This window comes from Notolepis coatsorum (genome assembly GCF_963971535.1).
Source record: "Notolepis coatsorum genome assembly, chromosome: 13".
Classification (NCBI taxonomy): domain Eukaryota; kingdom Metazoa; phylum Chordata; class Actinopteri; order Aulopiformes; family Paralepididae; genus Notolepis; species Notolepis coatsorum.
Window position 1 is genome coordinate 16,171,319 of NC_140177.1, and position 19,512 is coordinate 16,190,830.

The 19,512-nt window shown below is 44.6% G+C and overlaps 1 protein-coding gene and 1 pseudogene across 2 annotated transcripts in view; both read right to left on the bottom strand.

Moving 5' to 3' along the window:
* The window catches only part of LOC311238667 (ras-related protein Rab-6B-like), a 32,940-nt gene extending 28,194 nt beyond the window's left edge, over positions 1–4,746 (bottom strand). The window contains exon 1 of the mRNA XM_084326809.1: positions 4,546–4,746. Coding sequence (XP_084182935.1) covers positions 4,546–4,615 — 70 coding nt within the window. The 5' untranslated portion in view covers positions 4,616–4,746. The remainder of the gene's footprint in view (positions 1–4,545) is intronic.
* Positions 4,747–6,430: 1,684 nt separating this feature from the next.
* Positions 6,431–19,512, bottom strand: part of LOC311239266 (solute carrier organic anion transporter family member 2A1-like) — a 42,289-nt pseudogene continuing 29,207 nt past the window's right edge. Inside the window, exon 17 of the transcript in view lies at positions 6,431–6,573. The product of the transcript in view is annotated as a solute carrier organic anion transporter family member 2A1-like (transcript). The remainder of the gene's footprint in view (positions 6,574–19,512) is intronic.

Here is a 19,512-nt window from a genome sequence, read left to right on the forward strand (position 1 = left end):
CATCCCATTGTCGTTGTGTCCTTGGGCAAGACACTTAACCTACTTGCCTCGTATGAATGTGTATGCATGTGAATGAATGTTGCTGGTGGTCGGAGGGGCCGTAGGCGATGATTATTCGCCACGCTTCCATGAGTCTGCCTCAGGGCAGCTCTGGCTGCAATTGTAGCTTACCACCACCGGTATGACTGTGTATAAACAAATAATGGACTCTGTGAAGCGCTCTGAGTCAGAGAAGAGCGCTATATAAATCCAATCCATTATTATTATTATTATTATTATTATTATTATTATTATTATTATTATTATTATTATTATTATTATTATTATTATTATTATTATTATGATACCAGGCTGATATCAGGCTAAAATAAGGCATCAGACAGTATAATACCAGGCTAAAACAAGGCATCAGACTGTATGATACCAGGCTGATACCAGGCTAAAACAAGGCATCAGACAGTATGATACCAGGCTGATACCAGGCTAAAACAAGGCATCAGACTGTATGATACCAGGCTGATACCAGGCTAAAACAAGGTATCAGATTGTATGATACCAGGCTAAAACAAGGTATCAGACAGTATGATACCAGGCTAAAACAAGGCATCAGACAGTATGATACCAGGCTAAAACAAGGTATCAGACAGTATGATACCAGGCTAAAACAAGGTATCAGACAGTATGATACCAGGCTAAAACAAGGCATCAGACAGTATGATACCAGGCTAAAACAAGGTATCAGATACCAGGCGAAAACAAGGCATCAAACAGTATGATACCAGGCTGATACCAGGCGAAAACAAGGCATCAGACAGTATGATACCAGGCTGATACCAGGCGAAAACAAGGCATCAGACAGTATGATACCAGGCTGATACCAGGCGAAAACAAGGCATCAGACACTATGATATCAGGCTAAAACAATAAGGCATCAGACTGACAGCGTGGGTTTCGTTTTTTTTTAACATTGCCATACAGTAGAATGATGTTAGATCTCTATAGTGGAACATTAGCCTATATCTCGATCATTTAGTGCAATGACCCCAAACGAATGGTCTACTGTCTACACTGTTCATCTAAAGGCTAAAACAAGGTATCAGACAGTATGATACCAGGCTAAAACAAGGTATCAGACAGTATGATACCAGGCTAAAACAAGGTATCAGACTGTATGATACCAGGCTAAAACAAGGTATCAGACTGTATGATACCAGGCTAAAACAAGGTATCAGACAGTATGATACCAGGCTAAAACAAGGCATCAGACAGTATGATACCAGGCTGATACCAGGCTAAAACAGGGCATCAGACAGTATGATACCAGGCTAAAACAAGGCATCAGATATCAGGCTAAAACAAGGCATCAAACTGTATGATACCAGGCTGATACCAGGCTAAAACAGGGCATCAGACAGTATGATACCAGGCTAAAACAAGGCATCAGACTGTATGATACCAGGCTAAAACAAGGCATCAGACAGTATGATACCAGGCTAAAACAAGGCACCAGACTGTATGATACCAGGCTGATATCAGGCTAAAACAAGGCATCAGACAGTATGATACCAGGCTAAAACAAGGCATCAGACAGTATGATACCAGGCAAAAACAAGGCATCAGATATCAGGCTAAAACAAGGCATCAGACAGTATGATATCAGGCTAAAACAAGGTATCAGACAGTATGATACCAGGCTAAAACAAGGTATCAGACAGTATGTTATCAGGCTAAAACAAGGTATCAGATACCAGGCGAAAACAAGGCATCAGACAGTATGATACCAGGCTAAAACAAGGCATCAGATATCAGGCTAAAACAAGGCATCAGACTGTATGATACCAGGCTGATACCAGGCTAAAACAGGGCATCAGACAGTATGATACCAGGCTAAAACAAGGCATCAGACTGTATGATACCAGGCTAAAACAAGGCATCAGACAGTATGATACCAGGCAAAAACAAGGCATCAGATATCAGGCTAAAACAAGGCATCAGACAGTATGATATCAGGCTAAAACAAGGTATCAGACAGTATGATACCAGGCTAAAACAAGGTATCAGACAGTATGTTATCTGGCTAAAACAAGGCACCAGACTGTATGATACCAGGCTAAAACAAGGCACCAGACTGTATGATACCAGGCTGATATCAGGCTAAAACAAGGCATCAGACAGTATGATACCAGGCTGATATCAGGCTAAAACAAGGCATCAGACAGTATGATACCAGGCTGATACCAGGCTAAAACAGGGCATCAGACAGTATGATACCAGGCTAAAACAAGGTATCAGACAGTATGATACCAGGCTAAAACAAGGCATCAGATATCAGGCTAAAACAAGGCATCAGACTGTATGATACCAGGCTGATACCAGGCTAAAACAGGGCATCAGACAGTATGATACCAGGCTAAAACAAGGCATCAGACTGTATGATACCAGGCTGATATCAGGCTAAAACAAGGCATCAGACACTATGATATCAGGCTAAAACAAGGCATCAGACAGTATGATACCAGGCAAAAACAAGGCATCAGACAGTATGATACCAGGCTAAAACAAGGCATCAGACAGTATGATACCAGGCAAAAACAAGGCATCAGATATCAGGCTAAAACAAGGCATCAGACAGTATGATACCAGGCTAAAACAAGGCATCAGATATCAGGCTAAAACAAGGCATCAGACAGTATGATACCAGGCTAAAACAAGGCATCAGATATCAGGCTAAAACAAGGTATCAGACTGTATGATACCAGGCTAAAACAAGGCACCAGACTGTATGATACCAGGCTGATATCAGGCTAAAACAAGGCATCAGACTGTATGATACCAGGCTGATACCAGGCTAAAACAGGGCATCAGACTGTATGATACCAGGCAAAAACAAGGCATCAGACAGTATGATACCAGGCTAAAACAAGGCATCAGATATCAGGCTAAAACAAGGCATCAGACAGTATGATACCAGGCTAAAACAAGACATCAGACAGTAAGATACCAGGCTGATACCAGGCTAAAACAATAAGGCATCAGACTGACAGCGTGGGTTTCGTTTTTTTTTTTGAACATTGCCACACAGTAGTAGAATGATGTTAGATCTCTATAGTGGAACATTAGCCTATATCTCGATAATTTAGTGCAATGACCCCAAACGAATGGTCTACTCAGTATGTTCAGTCAAAGTTATACATCGCTGTATAAGTTTATGATTCTGTAACAGTGGACATCTGACTCCAAGAGGTTGTCTTCGTTAAGACAGTCACGTCGTATATAGAGTCTGACTTGAATAGATATTCAGCGCTGTGTTGATTCAACATAGAGAGGACCTTTTCCACCACGAGGCCTGTGGGACTCAAGCCAAGAGAGAGAGAGAGAGAGAGAGAGAGAGAGAGAGAGAGAGAGTGAGAGAGTGAGAGAGAGAGGGAGAGAGGGAGGGAGGGAGAAGCAGCACAACTAGCACAGTCTGGCACAAGTGCACCTAGCCCGTTACAGAATCCTGTATTGTCATAATAAACCCTCATTCTGTATCATTTTACCTATGGTCCAATAGGTAGGCTATTTATATATATGTATATATATATTTCATCGGGGGTGAGTGGGCAGAACCACTATAGATGTGTGTGTGATGTGTGATGTCTAACCACGTAGACAGTCAGCCTGCAGCTCATATACAGCGCTAAACGCCTTATCGACCCAGTCCTCTTGAACCTGTGCTATCGTATGTATCAAACGACATTGTTGTCCCCCAAGAATACACGGATTATTATTCAATGTGAATATGAAGTCGTGGCACCAAACATGAAGCCCCCTTTTCGTTTTATTTCCGTGTTTATGATGATGATGAGAACGAACTGTCAAAACGCGACGGAGGAGCCACACGCAGCCTTTAGGAATTCTACAGACATCGCCAACCTAGGGTGTGTCCCGAGCCGACACACAGGGGAACTCTTTATTACAGCAGCCTCTACAGTGGAACTCGAAAGAAAAGAAAACACAGGAAAAAAAGACAACAGACTGTGTATAGGGTGGGGTGATATAGTGACAATTGTTCAACAAACACGATATTAATAAAAAGGAGGTAACGAAACGGACCAAATATATTTTTGTCGGGTCACTGCAGTGCATTATATCAAAACATCCCAAATCATCAGCACCATCTCTAGACTGTATATAGAGACCAGCTGGCTCTCTCCACGAATATTTCAAACACGTTATTCATGGCACTAGGGCTGTGCCTTTAGAACAATATGATTAGTCGTGGAAAAAATTTATTCACGCACATATTATATTATATGTGCGTGCCTCCCCCCCCCCCCCCCCCACGACTAATCACATTTGCCTGGCTGTGCCACGAACGGGTGAATCGGGTGTCGTCCTGCTGCCTGGGGGTGAAATAACGACATAATAAACACATCCACTTATCCGGTTAAAACTTTTAAAATCACCAGCGATTATGAAGACAAGGAGGCCTTCGCGAGATGCGTGTTTTGGGGCAAAAAGGAATGACAAGCAAAGCTTCGAGGAACCCTATTATATACTCACCGCTCTGCTCTCCTAAAAACACCAGTTTAAATTTCCTCAGAGGGTTCCCTAGGTCTCCTCCAGCGGACATGGCGACTGATTTGGTGATTATTCGACAGTTATTATATCTGTTATAATAATAACGTGTTCCCGGTGGGTCCTCCTCTGCTCACAGAAGGATGTGTGGAATGCAGCGCGTCGTTCCTGTCAATCTGGGACGCGTTTGCGCCTGCGCGACCTCACCTATTTCATATCTCTCTCCCTCTCACACCTTTGCTGCACGTTCACCGTTGCGTTCAAACAATAATTAAAACACTATATAGACATAATGGCATCGTTTTATTATTCAAAATAATCACATGTGTGTGTGTGTGTTTGACAGAGAATCTCGTGTCATATAACGAACTTTTTGGGGAGGGGTTAGTGTGCTGGCGCTACAATAACATTTAAAGGGATATTTCACTCTAGTAGAGCTTGTCAAAATCAGCAGGCTTGCCTCTATGTAAAGGCATCTACTAGTAAGCTAGCAGTCTTGCCTCTATGTAAAGTCATCTACTAGTAAGCTAGCAGTCTTGCCTCTATGTAAAGTCATCTACTAGTACGATAGCAGTCTTGCCTCTATGTAAAGTCATCTACTAGTACGATAGCAGTCTTGCCTCTATGTAAAGTCATCTACTAGTACGATAGCAGTCTTGCCTCTATGTAAAGTCATCTACTAGTATGATAGCAGTCTTGCCTCTATGTAAAGTCATCTACTAGTACGATAGCAGTCTTGCCTCTATGTAAAGTCATCTACTAGTAAGATAGCAGTCTTGCCTCTATGTAAAGTCATCTACTAGTATAAGCTAGCAGAAGTCATCTACTAGTAAGCTAGCAGTCTTACCTGTTGTGGTCCTTCATGGAGTTGATCCAGGTGAGAGCTCAGTGGTCTGTTTCCAGATAAAATTCCCATCCAAGCAGGTAGTATAATATTTTTATTTTTTTTATTTTTTATTTTTATTTTTTTTTATCATTCCATTTGGGCTGTGGGGGGTGCTTAATGTCTGAAGGAGTCGACTGAAGGCTTCTTGTCCTCTGCCACTGATGGATACATCTTGATATTTGTCTAGTATAGTGTGTTCATTAGATGGGTGAAATCCTCTTTCAGTGCCTCTGTGCCTGTTTTCGTAGGCAGTTAGCCTCTGGTATGCGTGCCATTAGCGTTAGCCACGCTTCTATGCCTCTTTTCTTTTGAAAAAAATGATAAAAAAATATATATATATTATTATTTTTTTTTTTTAATTATATTCGACTAAGAGGTTGGCCAGTCGACTACGGCCCCTTTCGACCGATTAGTCGACTAATCTATTAATAGGGGTCAGCCCTACTGCAGACACTCCGGCGCCCACTTAATGGCCAGGCCCTCCTTTTCCACTGTGGAATACCTGGTCTCCCTGGCTGCAGCTTGTGGCTCAGGTACAGGTCGACCCTGGCTGCAGCTTGCGGCTCAGGTATAGGTCGACCCTGGCTGCAGCTTGCGGCTCAGGTACAGGTCGACCCTGGCTGCAGCTTGTGGCTCAGGTACAGATCGACCCTGGCTGCAGCTTGCGGCTCAGGTACAGGTCGACCCTGGCTGCAGCTTGTGGCTCAGGTACAGGTCGACCCTGGCTGCAGCTTGCGGCTCAGGTACAGGTCGACCCTGGCTGCAGCTTGCGGCTCAGGTACAGGTCGACCCTGGCTGCAGCTTGCGGCTCAGGTACAGGTCGACCCTGGCTGCAGCTTGCGGCTTAGGTACAGGTCGACCCTGGCTGCAGCTTGCGGCTCAGGTACAGGTTGACCCTGGCTGCAGCTTGCGGCTCAGGTACAGGTTGACCCTGGCTGCAGCTTGCGGCTCAGGTACAGGTCGACCCTGGCTGCAGCTTGCGGCTCAGGTACAGGTCGACCCTGGCTGCAGCTTGCGGCTCAGGTACAGGTCGACCCTGGCTGCAGCTTGCGGCTCAGGTACAGGTTGACCCTGCCTCACGCCACCAGTGTGTCTTTTCACAGGCCTCTCCGACACAGAGACACAAGCTAAATATGGTGAAGACAAACCTGTTTTTTGAAGAGAGTGGCAACATGTAACACGCCAGGAGCAGATATCGCTGCTGTCGGGACAAAACCTCATAACTCCAAAAACCCAACTTTTCAGCAGATGAAAAAAACTAACACAGATTTGAGGGTGAATAGAGTTAGGAGGTTTAGACAGATGATCGGTTTAATGCTTTCCCATTGTTTAAACTTTGTAAAACCCACACACACATATGGAGGATGATCTACGGAGTTGATTTATATAATAAAAAAAAAAAAAAAATGGAGTTATGAGGTTTTGTCCCGACAGCAGCGATATGATGTTGTCACGACAAAGGCTCTGCTCAGTGTGTGTGTGAGGACGGCTGGTTTAACCTGTGCTGCACTGATTACCTCAATGTACAACAGGTGCAGACACCCCTACTCCCAGGTCTGATCAGCTTGACCCAGGGCAGGTGTGGCTGATCCCAGGTCTGATCAGCTTGACCCAGGGCAGGTGTGGATGATCCCAGGTCTGATCAGCTTGACCCAGGGCAGGTGTGGATGATCCCAGGTATGATCAGCTTGACCCAGGGCAGGTGTGGCTGATCCCAGGTCTGATCAGCTTGACCCAGGGCAGGTGTGGATGATCCCAGGTCTGATCAGCTTGACCCAGGGCAGGTGTGGCTGATCCCAGGTCTGATCAGCTTGACCCAGGGCAGGTGTGGATGATCCCAGGTCTGATCAGCTTGACCCAGGGCAGGTGTGGATGATCCCAGGTTTGATCAGCTTGACCCAGGGCAGGTGTGGATGATCCCAGGTATGATCAGCTTGACCCAGGGCAGGTGTGGCTGATCCCAGGTCTGATCAGCTTGACCCAGGGCAGGTGTGGCTGATCAAATCAAATCAAATCAAATCAAATTTATTTATAGGGCCCGACAACACACGTTAATGTCCCCATGGGCCGTACAGGTCTACTTTAAACAAGTCAAGAAGAAAACATAACAATAAGTCAAGAACAGAACAAGAACACCATAAGGTCCAAACATTTTTAGATGAATGCAAATAAATGAAAGAATGCAAGCACTCCCAGACATACCCCACGCGAAGGTAAGGAAAAACTCACTAAAACCTAACAATAGGGAAAAAAGCTCCACAGGCAGTGTGGAGGAGAGAAACCTTAGAAGGGCCATTCAAGGGGGGATCTCCCTTCTTAGATGTTGGTGATAGTAGTGTTGCAGACGGACAGTTGGTAAGCATGCACTCATGTGTGTAGTGAAACACAGATGAGTGCATGCAATAGCAACTGTACATTTTGAAAAATTAAAGATAGAGCTAATAGCGATAGCAACTGAACATTTTGAAAGATTAAAGATAGAGCTGATAGCGAATCTATTTGAGGCACAGGGGCGGCGCAAAGAGGGTCACGACCTCCCCGTCTTAGTCAAGGGACATTTAACACTCCGGTCGTTGCTCAGGGACAGCCGGAGACAGGGAGATAGGGGGCGGCGCAGAGAGGGTCGCGAACTCCCCGACATCATCGCGGGACATCCGGCACTCCGGTCACCACTACGAGACCTCCGGAGACAGGGGGGCACGCAGAGGGGGTCGCAACCTCCCGGGCTTCGTCACGGGACGTCCAACACTCCGGTCAACACTCCAGGACAGCAAGTCATAGGGAGACAGGGAGACGGGACAGGCGTTAGACAGCTCATGAGATTGTAGTAGGCGGACATAGCAATAGATACAAGTGGTAGGCATATATGTGAATGGAGTAGATATATGAAGTAGGCGTATTATGTGATCCCACAACATTGTTGTTGTTGTTGTTTACAATGGCGGGCCACACAATATTGTTTACTCACATTCAAAGAAGTATCTCCTATAGGCTTACCGTACATTTGGTTCTGCCTCATCAAAAGATTTATGATGAGATTAGAAGTCATTAGGTAGAATAATATGATTTGTAAACTAATTGCAACATGTAAACACATGTACTCTCCCCAAACCGCGTAATGCACCTTTAACACATTGCGACGCAAACACTTTTTGCGACGCTGAATTCAGTATGCAGTAAAGGAATATAGCATCAGCCAATGGACATATCGATCTACCAGATGGCGACCAAATAACTGGGAAATTCTTTTTGGAATCCAACCGGCCACAGGTAAGAGCGATTTGACGTAAATTTCAGCCTGATCCTTGTTCTCATAGCCATCCACCAGGTCAGCGTATGTTGTTGTAATAACGAATGCCGTTATTGGTAATAATCAATAATCAGAAACAACTTCCCCCGCCCCCCCCCCCCCCTTTCATGCATTCATGGTGGAACATGATACCGATCATATGCATTTAGATTTTTAACTCTAGCTTGTGTATGGCCGAAACGCCAATCGATTTAACGTTATTAGCTTAGCGCCCTATAACTAGCCTTGCAGGAATTACCCCAGACCATTCCGATATAACGTTCATATTCACGACGCTATAAAATGGGAACGTATTGATGAAAAAAATATTTCTTTATGAAGGGAAGGTTTATAATACTGTCAATTGACAATGACAATGGACACATAGCAATAATATAAAATATATATTTAGCTCTACAAACAACCTCACGCACAGTGAAAAGTTGTAATGAAAAGCTGGCGTCCTAGAGTGGGGCCCCGTCTAATCGAATGGCCCCGAAGAGTGCCCCGCTACAAGCCCATGGGTGCATGAGGAGACATAATAATGATAATCTAGCGTTGATGTCAGGAAGATTCGATAATCAGGCGAAAAATTACAACGTGTTTAGTGGATTTCACTAAAACGCTATTATCGCGTCTTTTCCTGGGATTACTAAGAATCACCCAAACTATACTCATATTCAAAATGGTATAAAACAGAAATGTACAGATGAAAAAACAATCTGTTTTGTGCATGTTGACTGGAAGCAACTCACTGACAATCGACAGTGTTACAGTATTAGATCCATAGCTATAATATAAAATATATTTTAAGAACTCGCAAGTGAACAAAGCGCCCCATTGACTTACATCGCTGGCGTTCTAGCCAGAAGGTAGACAGCGACCCCCGGCGCTGAATGAGTTAACACCATGACTACAACACAACATGGATAGTACAACTGTACAGTTTAAGGACATATCATGAAAACATTATATAGTAAATCGTATGGACAAAGGGTTTTAACAGCATTCCATTCCATGTGTTTACCCTTGAGGGAGGGAGAACTGATCCCAGCCCCCTGTCTACCCCCTGTCTGTCTACCCCCTGTCTACCCCCTGTCTGTTTACCCCCTGTCTACTCCCTGTCTACTCCCTGTCTGTTTACCCCCTGTCTACTCCCTGTCTACTCCCTGTCTGTCTACTCCCTGTCTGTCTACTCCCTGTCTACTCCCTGTCTACTCCCTGTCTGTCTACTCCCTGTCTGTCTACTCCCTGTCTGTCTACTCCCTGTCTGTCTACTCCCTGTCTGTCTACTCCCTGTCTGTCTACTCTCTCTACTCCCTGTCTACTCCCTGTCTGTCTACTCCCTGTCTGTCTACTCCCTGTCTGTCTACTCCCTGTCTGTCTACTCCCTGCATATGGCTCGCCGACAACAAACTATCATTACACATGGGCAAAACAGAGTCCATTCTCTTCGGTTCAAATAACAAACTCAGCAAAACAGACGGCTTCTCAGTTACAGTGGGTGACAATATTGTCACAAGGAAAGATGAAATTACCTACCTAGGTTCCATCCTAGAGGCTAATCTTTCCTGTGACAAAATGGCATCCAATGTAATAAAAAAAGTCAACCAACGAACGCGTTTCTTGTACCGGATCTCCTCTCTGGTAAACAAGAATACCCTGAAGACTCTGGCAGGAGCACTCATTCAAGGGTACTACGACTATGCTTGCACCTCATGGTACCAAAGCACCTCAAAGGCACTAAAAACAAAATTACAAACATCTCAAAACAAACTAGTCAGACTACTGCTTGACCTGACTCCCAGAACCCACCTCACCCCTGCACACTTTGCCAACCTAGGATGGCTTAGAGTAGACAACAGAGTACAGCAACTTGCAATGGGCCTGGTCTACAAGATACACTACACGACCAAGGTACCCATGTACATGTCAAAATACTTCCCAAAGGTCAGTGAATACCACGATCACAACACCAGAGGGAGCTCCACAAATCATGTAAAACCCAGATTCGGCTCAAACAAGGGACTAAACACGTTTTGCAATTATGCCACAACAATGTGGAACGCCCTACCCAAAGCTGTAAAGGAATGTAAATCACTACCCACCTTCAAAAACACTCTCAAAGAACACCTACGGGAGACTGCAATTCAAAACTGGCCCCTACAAATGTCCTAACCCAGTTGTACAATAAAGACCAAGCATGGCTTTGTCAGTATTCCAATGTACAGCCCCACCCAACCCCACCCCACCTACCCAACCTCCTCCAATGTACAGTTTCCATGTCAAATGTATGTCAGTATTCCAATGTACAGTGCCCCCCCCCTACCCAACCCCCCCCCCCCCACCTCCAATGTACAGCCCCACCCCACCTACCCAACCCCCCCCCCCCACCTCCAATGTACAGCCCCACCCCACCTACCCAACCTCCCCCAATGCACAGTTTCTATGTCAAATGTATATACTCTTCTTCTGGATTTTTTAGTATCACAAACAGTACTGTATTTGAAAATCTGGTATGTCATAAATGTATAGATGTAGCAGTACTGTATATCTGTATGTCATGTGTGTCATATGATGAATTGAAAATGGGGGACCCTGATGGAAACAAGACGAAAGTCTTTCTCTGGTCTGCATCCTCTTAACAATTGTATGTATTGAGCTGTACTGTACTGTACCCATTCTGCAATCTGTTAATAAACTTTTCAATCAATCAATCAATCAACCCTGTTTACTCCCTGTCTGTCTACTCCTGTCTACTTCCTGTCTACTCCCTGTCTGTCTACTCCCTGTCTGTCTACTCCCTGTCTGTCTACTCCCTGTCTACTCCCTGTCTACTCCCTGTCTGTCTACTCCCTGTCTGTCTACTCCCTGTCTACTCCCTGTCTGTCTACTCCCTGTCTGTCTACTCCCTGTCTACTCCCTGTCTGTCTACTCCCTGTCTGTCTACTCCCTGTCTACTCCCTGTCTGTCTACTCCCTGTCTGTCTACTCCCTATCTGTCTACTCCCTGTCTACTCCCTGTCTGTCTACTCCCTGTCTGTCTACCCCCTGTCTGTCTACTCCCTGTCTGTCTACCCCCTGTCTGTCTACTCCCTGTCTGTCTACTCCCTGTCTGTCTACTCCCTGTCTACTCCCTGTCTGTCTACTCCCTGTCTGTCTACTCCCTGTCTGTCTACTCCCTGTCTACTCCCTGTCTGTCTACTCCCTGTCTGTCTACTCCCTGTCTGCTCCCTGTCTGTCTACTCCCTGTCTGTCTACTCCCTGTCTGTCTACTCCCTGTCTACTCCCTGTCTGTCTACTCCCTGTCTGTCTACTCCCTGTCTGTCTACTCCCTGTCTACTCCCTGTCTGTCTACTCCCTGTCTGTCTACTCCCTGTCTGTCTACTCCCTGTCTGTCTACCCCCTGTCTGTCTACTCCCTGTCTGTCTACTCCCTGTCTGTCTACTCCCTGTCTGTCTACTCCCTGTCTACTCCCTGTCTGTCTACTCCCTGTCTGTCTACTCCCTGTCTGTCTACTCCCTGTCTGTCTACTCCCTGTCTACTCCCTGTCTACTCCCTGTCTGTCTACTCCCTGTCTGTCTACTCCCTGTCTGTCTACTCCCTGTCTGTCTACTTCCTGTCTGTCTACTTCCTGTCTACTCCCTGTCTACTCCCTGTCTACTCCCTGTCTGTCTACTCCCTGTCTGTCTACTCCCTGTCTACTCCCTGTCTACTCCCTGTCTGTCTACCCCCTGTCTACTCCCTGTCTACTCCCTGTCTGTCTACTCCCTGTCTGTCTACTCCCTGTCTGTCTACCCCCTGTCTGTCTACTCCCTGTCTGTCTACTCCCTGTCTGTCTACTCCCTGTCTGTCTACTCCCTGTCTGTCTACTCCCTGTCTACTCCCTGTCTGTCTACTCCCTGTCTACTCCCTGTCTACTCCCTGTCTGTCTACTCCCTGTCTGTCTACTCCCTGTCTGTCTACTTCCTGTCTACTCCCTGTCTGTCTACTCCCTGTCTACTCCCTGTCTACTCCCTGTCTGTCTACTTCCTGTCTACTCCCTGTCTACTCCCTGTCTGTCTACTCCCTGTCTGTCTACTCCCTGTCTACTCCCTGTCTACTCCCTGTCTACTCCCTGTCTACTCCCTGTCTACCCCCTGTCTACCCCCTGTCTACCCCCTGTTTACCCCCTGTCTGTCTACCCCCTGTCTAACCCCTGTCTACCTACCCCCTGTCTAACCCCTGTCTACCTACCCCCTGTCTGTCTACCTACCCCCTGTCTGTCTACCTACCCCCTGTCTACACCCTGTCTACCCTCTGTCAACCCCCTGTTAACCCTCTGTCTACCCCCTGTCTACCCCCTGTTTAAATAGAAATACCCCCTGTTTACCCCCTGGCCTTTAACCCTACCCTTAGGCCCCGTCCACACGAACGCTGGTTTTAATATAACCATGATTGTATGTGCGCAGTTGCACTGTTCGGCCACACACAACCGGGGATTTGCTACACTGCAACCGCGGTCTTTGAAACCGGTGGCCAGGGTGAAGTTGTGCGGTTTTGCAGTTGCGTGTGGGCATAGCAACCGAGGTTATTCCCAGTGTTTACAGCAGAGCTGTCGCAATTATTTCCCATGTTCACGGCAGACCGCGGGGTAGAGAGATTATAGCAGAGCCAACTACACCAGTGTTTACAGCAGAGCTGTCCCAAGTAGCGTTATATGAAAATGATTGTAACAAACTTTTGTTCGAAACGTATCGTCTGTGTTGAAGAGTGTTGTGATCGACTGATGTCTTGTCGCATTCCTGACCTGACGCTGAGAGTAAACATGTAGCTGCAGCTAAACTAAACTCATGTGTTGTCAAGTTATTGTTATAAGGAACCCAGTCCAGACTGCATCCCCTTAACAATTGTTTGTATTGAGCCGTATTGTATTGTACCCATTCTGCAATGTGTTAAATAACGTTTACATCCATTTCATATCGGTAACGTTACCACATTACGTTAGCATTTAAGCTATATACTATACATGGATATAGCCATTCACATTAGCATGTAGCTAACAACACCGGCGGTCTTTTGTGATACTAAACTATCCGCTCTTGGTGGTAAATTGTGTTGCTGATGGTTTTGTTTCATCAACAAAATGAGAGGCAGAACACAGTGAATGTATCCGTTTGTTTATTGCAGTTTCTTTCTTTGCTGAAAATATATGTTCCGTTGGCAAAATGATCAATAGGGTCCAGCTGTGCTTCTAAACAGGAAGTTTACTTCTTCTTCTTCAGTGAATTAATGGCAGATCGCGACCCAACAGGAAGTTTAGTGAGCGTTCAGCCTTTTCTGATTGGTTGAAATGGCCTTCATGTCTGAACAACATTGCCGCCTACTGTTTTGGCATTGTACTAAATGTATCGGTTGCTGGGTTCCCAGCTCTGCCGTGAGTACGCAGTTATACACGGTTGTTCACCTGTGTTCACCGTGTGGACGGAGTTTTATTTTTTCAAACTTCGGTCATATTAAATCCAAACGCTCGTGTGGACAGGGCCTCAGTAGCAACAAATAAGGACAATGATTTATTGATTATTCATTTTCATTGCATCACGTTCATTGAGATGCTTTTATTTAATACACTTTTTTCACATTCTCCTTTTGCTATTGGGGGGGGGGGGGGGGGTTGGGACCTAGAGGGGGGGTTGGGCTCTAGGGGGGGGGGGGTCTAGAGGGAGGGGGGTTGTTCACTAGAGGAGGGGGGGTAGAGGGAGGGGGGTTGTGCTCTAGGCACAGAGTGTGATTAACTTGCAGGATACTCTGCCTCAGCAAACATCTTGATGTCCATTAGTTGTCTATTGGCCACTGACACAGAGTGTCCAAACAGCGTCCAAGAAGAGGTCTGAGTGAATGTTTTCCTAACGTCATCATCACTGGTATTCAAAACTCAAACAAATGCACTCACAACAGCATAAAGGTAAAGGATTCCCACGTCAGAATTTACATTTGAGTTTGAATGAGAGGTGAGTTCATGTCAGTCGTCCTGGACTCATGGTGTCCTGATGCCTGCCGGAAGCTTTGGGCTCCATGTAACAACCAGTTTAATTTATAATGCTATAAATGAATATATATTATATATATAATATATATATATAATAGCATATATAATTTATATATGCTCATAGGGTGACGCAGCACCGCAAGCACCACAATCACCTCAAGCACCACAAGCACTGCAAGCACCTCAAGCACCACAAGTTGTCGAAGCAGTTTTCTTATCAGTCTTGGACTATGGTGATGTAATTTATAGGCATGCTCTGGCCTCAACCCTTAAATCCCTGGACTCTGTATATCACTCTGCCCTCAGATTCATCACTAATGATCATTATTGTGTCCTTTGGGGTGCCCAAGTGGCGAACCATGTAACGCGCTGCGTCGCGAAGCGGCCGACCCGGGTTCGATTCCCAGACCCGGCGTCCTTTGCCGAATGTCTTCCCCCCGCTCTCTCTCCCGTTCTTCCTCTGTCTCTCTCTCTACCGGACTGCCCGGTAGTATAAACAAATACAAATCTACCAAAAACATCGCTGATGGAGAGGTGCAACAACAAATTTGAAAGCCCTTATTGGTAAGCTACCTCCTTATACTACATCATTATTGGTAAGCTACTTCCTTATACTACATCATTATTGGTAAGCTACCCCCTTATACTACATCATTATTGGTAAGCTACCCCGTTATACTACATCATTATTGGTAAGCTACCCCCTTATACTACATCATTATTGGTAAGCTACCCCCTTATACTACATCATTATTGGTAAGCTACCTCCTTATACTACATCATTATTGGTAAGCTACCCCCTTATACTACATCATTATTGGTAAGCTACCTCCTTATACTACATCATTATTGGTAAGCTACCCCCTTATACTACATCATTATTGGTAAGCTACCTCCTTATACTACATCATTATTGGTAAGCTACCCCCTTATACTACATCATTATTGGTAAGCTACCCCCTTATACTACACCATTATTGGTAAGCTACCCCCTTATACTACATCATTATTGGTAAGCTACCTCCTTATACTACATCATTATTGGTAAGCTACCCCCTTATACTACATCATTATTGGTAAGCTACCTCCTTATACTACATCATTATTGGTAAGCTACCCCCTTATACTACATCATTATTGGTAAGCTACCTCCTTATACTACATCATTATTGGTAAACTACCCCCTTATACTACATCATTATTGGTAAGCTACCTCCTTATACTACATCATTATTGGTAAGCTACCTCCTTATACTACATACTTATTGGTAAGCTACCCCCTTATACTACATAATTATTGGTAAGCTACCCCCTTATACTACATAATTATTGGTAATCTACCCCCTTATACTACATCATTATTGGTAAGCTACCTCCTTATACTACATCATTATTGGTAAGCTACCTCCTTATACTACATCATTATTGGTAAGCTACCCCCTTATACTACATCATTATTGGTAAGCTACCCCCTTATACTACATCATTATTGGTAAGCTACCTCCTTATACTACATCATTATTGGTAAGCTACCTCTTATACTACATCATTATTGGTAAGCTACCCCCTTATACTACATCATTATTGGTAAGCTACCTCCTTATACTACATCATTATTGGTTAGCTACCTCTTATACTACATCATTATTGGTAAGCTACCCCCTTATACTACATCATTATTGGTAAGCTACCTCTTATACTACATCATTATTGGTAAGCTACCTCTTATACTACATCATTATTGGTAAGCTACCCCCTTATACTACATCATTATTGGTAAGCTACCTCTTATACTACATCATTATTGGTAAGCTACCTCATTATACTACATCATTATTGGTAAGCTACCCCCTTATACTACATCATTATTGGTAAGCTACCCCCTTATACTACATCATTATTGGAATGGAATTTTGGAACCTATGGAACCCATTCTAGTGACTGGCTGGTCCTTATAAGGTCTCCTGAGTTTGCTCTGAATATGAAGCCTCTAGCTCAGGGGTTCAGGATTCTTTTTGGGGACCCCACACTTAATGTATCGCGTAATTTCACCATGGAATTAAGGAATATCAGAAATAAAAGCACACGTTGTTGAACTTGATCTCGCTTATTTATTAGAACATTTTATTACAGCACTATGTTATCAATACACATTTATAAAACAAGGAATATTTAGTCAAAATATGTTGCCAGAACTTAAAAAAATTTAAGTACAAAATTTGAATCTTAAAAAAAAAAGAAAAAAAATGAAAAGCTCTGTGATTGACACTCGCCTCAAGACGTGTGTCCACATGTACCCTGCTCTCTCGGGTGGAGGAGGGATTAGAACCCGCAACCAGCGCAGATGAAGAACCTGCGTGGAGGTTTGTCTCAGTCTTTTCATCTCAAGGAAGGTGGAGTAATAACAGTTTGTATTAAAAACCACAACTGATTTCCATAAAAACAAATGCTAGGTTTGCCTGTTTCTATGTCGCCTACAGCATAATGAGACCCACGAGGGGGTGTGCAGCATAGCAAGCCTCCCAGGGGCCGCCCCTGATTCCTGGGTGTGAACTTGAGAAACCCTGGCCTAGCACATCCTGCTCCCTCTCTCTATCTCCATCTCAATCTCTCTCTCTATCTCTCCCGTTCTCCATCTCTCACTCTGTCTCCACTCTCTCTCATTCTCTCTCTCTCTCAATTCAATTCAATTCAAATGGGCTTTATTGACATGGGAAACATACGTTTATTGCTCCAACACATTGCCAAAGCCAAACAAAACAAAACAATCAAACAGAGAAAACAAAAGAAATCAGTACATTACAGACGGAATTTCTTGTACAGTCTTTATGGTGGTTGCATTCCGCTGGATGTCCTTTTCTTGTCACAGCAGCTCACAAATCTTGCTGCTGTGTTTGCACATTCTTGTATTTCTCCCAGTAGGTATGGGAGTTTTGAGTTATTGTCCATGTTTTCAAAGTCTCTTTGGGTGTTTGCAATTTGTGGGAAGTATATGTCTCTGATGTCTTGGTATAGTGGGCAGGTTGTTAAGAAGTGGAGCTCGGTTTCCACCTCATCTTGTGTGCAGTGGGTGCACAGTCTGTCTTCTCTTGGGAGCCAGGTCTGCCTATGGCGGCCTTTCTCAATGGCTAGGCTGTGCTCGCTGAGTCTGTACCTAGTCAAGGATCTTCTTAGTTTTGGGTCAGTTACAGTGCTCAGGTATTCTGCCACTGTGTACTCTCTGTTTAGGGCAAAATAGCATTTCAATTTGCTCTGGTTTTGGGTTGTTTCTTTCCAATGTGTCAGATAGTTTTCTTTTTGTTTTCTTATAATTTGATTTAGTCCAGTGTTGTTTCTGTCTGGTGGCTCTGCTTGTGTTTGTGAGCAGAGTCCCAGAACCATCTGGCTGAGTGGGCATCTATCGAGGGTCTCTCTGTGGGTGAGGGCTATGTTGTGGAGTGTGTCTGGGTCGCTTTCTTTTAGGTGATTGTGGAATTTGAATGCTCTTTTTTGAATTTTGATGATTAGTGGGTATCTTCCTAGTTCTGCTCTGCATGCATTATTTGGCGTTTTCCGTTGGGTGCGGAGAATGGATTTGCAAAATTCTGCATGCAGAGTCTCAATTGGGTGTTTGTCCCATTTGGTGAAGTCTTGGTTTGCAAGTGGGCCCCAGGCTTCACAACCATATAGGGAAATCGGTTCTATGACGGAGTCTAATATTTTGAGCCAGATTTTGATTGGAATGTCTAACTTGATGTTCCTTTTTATGGCATAGAAAGCCCTTCTTGCTTTGTCTCTCATGTCGTTCACAGCTTGATTGAAGTTCCCTGTAGCACTGATGTTTAGGCAGAGATATGTGTCGTTTTTTGTGTGTTCTAGGGAAATTGTGTCTAGGAGGAATTTGTGTTTTTGTTGTTGTAGGCTGGGCCTTTTTTGGAATGTCATAATTTTAGTTTTGTTTAGGTTTACTGTCAGTGCCCATGTCCGGGAGAATTTGTGCAGAAGGTCAAGGTGCTGTTGTAGCCCTTCTTTTGTTGGGGACAGCAGCACCAGGTCATCTGCAAACAGTAGGCATTTTACTTCTGTGTTTGCTAGGGGGATGCCAGGTGCTGCAGTTTGTTCCAATGTTTTTGCCAGTTCATTTATGTATATGTTGAAGAGGTTGGACTCAAACTGCACCCCTGTCTAACCCCATGGCGTTGAGGGAAGAAGTCTGTGTGTTTTCCCTCAATCCTCACAGCATGTGTTGTTGGTGTACATTGACTTTATGAGGTCGTAGGTTTTCCCTCCAATGCCACTATCTAACAGTTTGTACAGCAGACCCTCGTGCCAAATGCTTTTTGGAAGTCAACGAAACAGGAGTATACTTTGCTTTTATTTAAATTTTTTTATTTTTTTTCTCTCTCTCTCTCTCTCTCTCTCTCTCTCTCTCTCTCTCTCTCTCTCTCTCTCTCTCTCTCTCTCTCTCTCTCTCTCTCTCTCTCTCTCTCTCTCTCTCTCAATCGACCTCTCTCTCAGTCTCTCTCTCTCTATCTAACTCTCTCTCTGTCTCTCTCTCTTCCTCCATCTCTATATCTTTCTCCACCTCTCTCTCAGTCTCTCTCTTCCTCCATCTCTCTCTCAGTCTCTCTCTTTCTCCACCTCTCTCTCAGTCCTCTCTCTTTCTCCACCTCTCTCAGTCTCTCTCTCTTCCTCCATCTCTCTCTCAGTCTCTCTCTCTTTCTCCATCTCTCTCTCAGTCTCTCTCTCTTCCTCCATCTCTCTCCCAGTC